The following is a 5,123-nucleotide window of genomic DNA, read 5'->3' on the forward strand; positions in this document are numbered from 1 at the left end:
AAAAAATTATCGTTTTTTTACGATGCAAGTCCTTCTTACTTTTTATGTCAGTTTTCCCAAGTCTGACTAAGAAAAGTCCCGATAAGTTTCCACGCTTTTTTAACCGTTCTTAATTTTTTTAATGTAAAAAGTTTTCTTCCCACACAAATTAAATCCCTAAAAAAGTTCTCACCAAGATGAGCTTAGCTGTAAAAAAAAATAATAAAACAAGGGAGCAATAAAATACAGAGTCATTTTATACGAATCAAGTTTTCATTTATTCAGATATATATACACGTAAGAAAAAAAATAATTGAATGAAAAATATTTACATGAAAAGAAAAAAATAATTGAATGAAAAATATTTACATGAAAAGAAAAAATAATTGAATGAAAAATATTTACATGAAAAAATATTTACAGCACCGTCTCTATCCGGTTGCGATTGCGTAATGACCATACGCATATGTTTTTACACCATCACCGAGAATATATCTTTTATCGTCACGGGGGCACAGCGATGTTTTTCGCAGGGCGACCGTTTGCAGTTTGTGATTCACGGAGGATATTTTTATCATAGTATTTTTGATAGAGGAGTGGTTACGGAGGCAAGCCAGATAATCTTGATGTTTTAGTTGTTTTTTAACAACCGCACGAACGACCCCTTTAGCGGTCTTTTTCTCCGCGACTGCTGTGACCATGCTATACATTTTCGAACGCAAACCGACGAATTCCACAACGGGTTCACCGCCGTTCTCATCCTTCATAACGCCCACCACTTTTTTATTCTGCAGGCTAAACAGAGGATGATCACCGGGGTAATTTGACGTGTCGAATCTGTGGAGCTCCTCCCGCATATCACTATAAATATCACTGGTTTTAATCTCATATAGGAATGAATCTGTATCTGTGAACAAAACTTCCACACTGGGTCCGTATTTTTTCTTCATGAAATTATAATGAAAGTCCGCCATCAAGTGTTTGGACAGGTCCAAAATTGTGACACCGGTATATATTGGCCTGTCCAGATGGATTTTCGTTTTCAACATCTTGATGACGGTTAACTCACCGGTGATTATCCTGAAGCATTCGAATGCCGGGGATGATATCAGTTTCTTCAAGCTCTTCTGGTTGTTCACGAGACGGATGTCGACGTGCTTCCTCAGATTTTCTAGTGATTTCCCGTACACAGCGTTGTTGAGCAGCTTATAGAAGTCCTTCTCGAAGTCGCACCGGGCTTGCTTCCTCTTTTCCGTATTGAACGCTATGTACGGGCGTATCCAGGGCTCCTGTGTGAACTCGATTGCACGCCGAACACCCGTCAGCTTCATTCCCAGCGACGTATATAACTTCAGGCACCGGTAATGGATCACATAGGAAGTTTTGTTCATCAGATTCGGTGAGAGCTTTTTAGATGGTTTATCACCGGGTTTTTTTTATGTATGGAGACAGCATATCATTTTTAATTTCTATATTTTCAGCCGCCAAGGGGAAGCAGTTATGCTCGTCGTGTAGCTCCACCGGGTATTCCAAGTCCACTTCCAATATGTACCCCTTGGCGCCGTTGTCGTCCACACTCAAAAAGTCGATGCTCTCAAGTTCACTGGGGGACAACCATCTGAAGTCTCTCACCGGGAGGGGCTCCATCATACACTTTCCATATAAATTATTCACGTCAAAATACATAATATATGATGTAGGATCACTGGGTTTGTAACCGGGAACTAAAGGGTTATTCGCTCGCGCATACCGCTTGGAGATGACAGAGACGCCGCCCCTGATGCCTTTCTCCAAGAAGAGGTGCATATCGGGATCGTTGATCAATTCCAACTGCACACCGGTCATTCTCAAGCAGGCATTCCAAGCCAACCCCGGGGATGTGAACGTATGCACCGGATCGATCTTGTAATTTTCTTGACAGAGTTTTCGAAAGCTCTCGAACACATCCCCGAGAAGCAGCACGTCAGTCTTTACATAGAGATCGTGATATTCACCGAGATTTTTCAACTGGAATTCCCTCCAAACGGTATGCGCGTATGCGTACTCCTCACTGGAAATATGTTGATCCCCCAGAGAGGTGTAAAAGGCCTCTCTTGGGGGTAGCACCGGATCTTCGAATTTCTGGAACGAGTCAACATACTCGTAGGGATAGCATCCCTTGCGTTCAAGAAGATGACTCTTGTTACCGAAGCATTTTAGCATGTTTTTAAAATCACCAGGGTTCATCGCTTGCACAAGACATTCCAAAGATGCTGATAGGAACTGGTTTGAATCGAGGAATCGCAGGCGACCGAGAGAAAAGGAAATGAATTTTTCCATATTCCGCCCAATCACCTGGATCCTGCGATCCGAGTAGAGGTTAAGTCCTTGCATCAGGAAATGCGAGTCGTAATTCTGAAGGTTGTGGAATATCACCGGGATGTGGCGTCTCAACCTGAGCTGGAGGTTGCACTTCTGATGAAGTGCAGCTCTAAAATCACCGGTGATGTGGCAATGGTCACGGACCCTGTCGTTGCCGAGAGGTTGCTCACACACCATGCAAGTGGTTGCATTCATAAAAATATAATCATCATCTTCTGTCATCTGTAAAGGCACCGGGTTGTCGAGCTTGCCCATGATGACTCGCTCTTCTTCCACCAGACACCGGAAAAAGACATCCACGCAGTCTTCACCCCTGTATATTGTGGGCTCCTTCACATACACACCATCGGGTCCCACGACTGTGTACGCGAAACCACAGGGGCGGTGAAGGCTCTTCTGGGTGGTGCTGGAGATCGATGGATCACGAGCGCATCCCTCCACCTTCTCCAAGATCGCCTCGAAGTCCGCGTAAATGACGTACGGGACACGAAGCTGGTAATGGTGGTTCTTGAATTGCATCACGTTCTCGCCTTCACCGGGATACGTCACGCGCTGAGGTCCATGCGACTGACACAGCGGTTCATGCGCATACAAATGCTCGGGGGAGGAGAAGCGTTGCAAGCAATATTCACAAAAGTGTGACGCTCCTTCATACTTGGTGGTATATGACAGCAAACGAGACATGTTGTTGATGAGACAGTAGTGTGACGTTGTCTCGCTGCTGATTAATAGGAGATTTATCACGGATTGTGATGTTGCCTCACTAATCCTGAGAGGAAAGACTTCTCCCCCCTCCAACCCAAAAACGTTGATGCGTAATGCATTCGATTTTTCAAAACGTGGGATTTGTTTTAAAGTCACCGGGTATGAAAGTCCACTGGTATCCAGCTCGCTCTCATACTGGATATAGTTGAACACCCTTTCGGGGTTTTGCTTCACCGGGTGTAGGGCAGCCAACACACACCAGAGAAAGCATTTCTCGTCATCGTTTTTTATATTTATCACGGCTTTCCTGGTGGCTACCGCCTTCGGCAGCGGAATGTAGGTGGCGGCCGCTAGTGGTTGGTACCGCGCCGTGTTTAGCTCAAGCAAGAGCACGCGCTCGAGTACCCAACCACTTCCGCTGCCTTCAAAATCCTCTGTCGCCTGCTTTACCTTTACGAAGGCTATTTGTAGGTGCTCTTCTATCTGGTCGGCGGTTAAAGTGGTGAGCATTTTACTTCGAAGATACCCGTTGCAGAACTCGTCCTCGCCGTCACTTCCTTTCCTGGAAAAAACAGCAGTCGCGACGATGTTCCATTTAAGGGACCTGTGGGTGGTCATGTCCTCCCTCAACAGCCGCGTCAACTCCTCTCTCACGCTGTCGAGGAAGGTCGTCATGTCCATTTCGGTGCCAGGCTCGGGGGTCAATTCGTGCGTCGACAACATATCTAAAGCGCGTCTGACTTGCCCTCCTCCCAGCTGCGGTGGTACTCGGTGATGGCTCGGTGCCCCAGGCTGGGGCGCTTCCCCGCCTTGCTGGGATGCTCCTCCAAGATGAGGTGCCCCTCCTAGCTGCGGTGGTGCTCGGAGATGGTTCGGTGCTCCTCCAAGATGAGGTGATGCTCTTTGGGGGGCGTGGCCCATGTTGCGTTGGTGGCGCATGAGGTGACTATTGCGGTGAAAAGCTGCACCGCACTCCATGCACTTGTGCTGGCGTTCACCATGCGTCAACCTATGACGGTTTAGATTCCGACGTAGGGAAAACTCCTTGCCGCACGTCTCGCATAGGTGTCGCTCCTGAAAAACAAATAAAAAGGGAATGTAGGACACGTAAGTCTAACACAAGCAATGGATGAGAGATACAGAAACCCACGTCTTCCCGCTAGTTTCGGTGGCGTATCCGCCCTCAAGCGCGTGCTCAAGTCATCAAAGAAAAAAGAAATCAGAGATTGGTTGGCTGGCGAGAGAGCGTACACGTTACACAGATCCATTAAAAAAGTGTTTCCCCGCAACAAAACAATAGTGGCCGGTCTGAACAGTCAATTTCAAATCGACTTGGTGGACATGCGTAATCTAGCAATTCACAACGATGGTTACAACTATCTTTTAACGTGCATCGACGTCTTCTCCAAATATGGTTTCGTCATACCCCTCAAAAGAAAGACCGGTGACAACGTGGTCAAAGCTTTAGAAAGCATCTTTCAGCAACGTCAACCAGTAGCGCTACAGAGCGATAAGGGGCGAGAATTTATAGCCGCGCCAGTACAGCGTTATCTAAAGCGTCAAGGCGTTAAGTTTTTCACTACGGAGAACGAACAGATCAAAGCCAGCGTGGTGGAGAGGTGGAACAGGTCGCTCAGAAACTGGATGTACAAGTACTTCACTGCCAAGAACACTTATCGCTACATCGAAATGATCGAAGATCTCGTGTGGAGCTACAATCACAGGTATCACAGATCTATAAAAATGAGACCCGTTGACGTGAACCCTGGAAACGAGTCGGAGGTGTGGAACAATCTCTATGGGAATACATCCAAGAAACAAGAATGTAAGTTTAAAGTGGGTGATCATGTGCGCATTAGCAGATCGAAGCACACTTTCGAGAGGGGTTACGAGTCCAATTTCACCGAGGATATATTCGTGGTGAGCGAGTGCATTAGAAGGGAAATTCCCGTTTACCGACTCAAAGATCTGATGGGGGAAGAAATCAAGGGCACCTTCTACGCCGAAGAGATGGTCGGTGTTAAGATGGGAGAGAAATTCCCGATAGAAAAAGTTTTGAAGAAGAGGAGAAGAAAAGG

General features: G+C 46.5%; 1 protein-coding gene across 1 annotated transcript; it reads right to left on the reverse strand.

The window, feature by feature from the left end:
• Positions 1 to 410: 410 nt before the first annotated feature.
• Positions 411 to 1,310, reverse strand: LOC149084188 (uncharacterized). The gene has a single exon (XM_089235277.1). The coding sequence runs from the start codon at positions 1,308 to 1,310 to the stop codon at positions 411 to 413; it is 900 nt and encodes a 299-aa protein (XP_089091403.1).
• Positions 1,311 to 5,123: the final 3,813 nt, after the last annotated feature.

The sequence above is a fragment of the Pholcus phalangioides genome, unplaced genomic scaffold, assembly GCF_987345545.1.
Source record: "Pholcus phalangioides strain wild (caught in Gottingen) unplaced genomic scaffold, Ppha-v1.0 ptg000008l_1, whole genome shotgun sequence".
NCBI lineage: Eukaryota > Metazoa > Arthropoda > Arachnida > Araneae > Pholcidae > Pholcus > Pholcus phalangioides.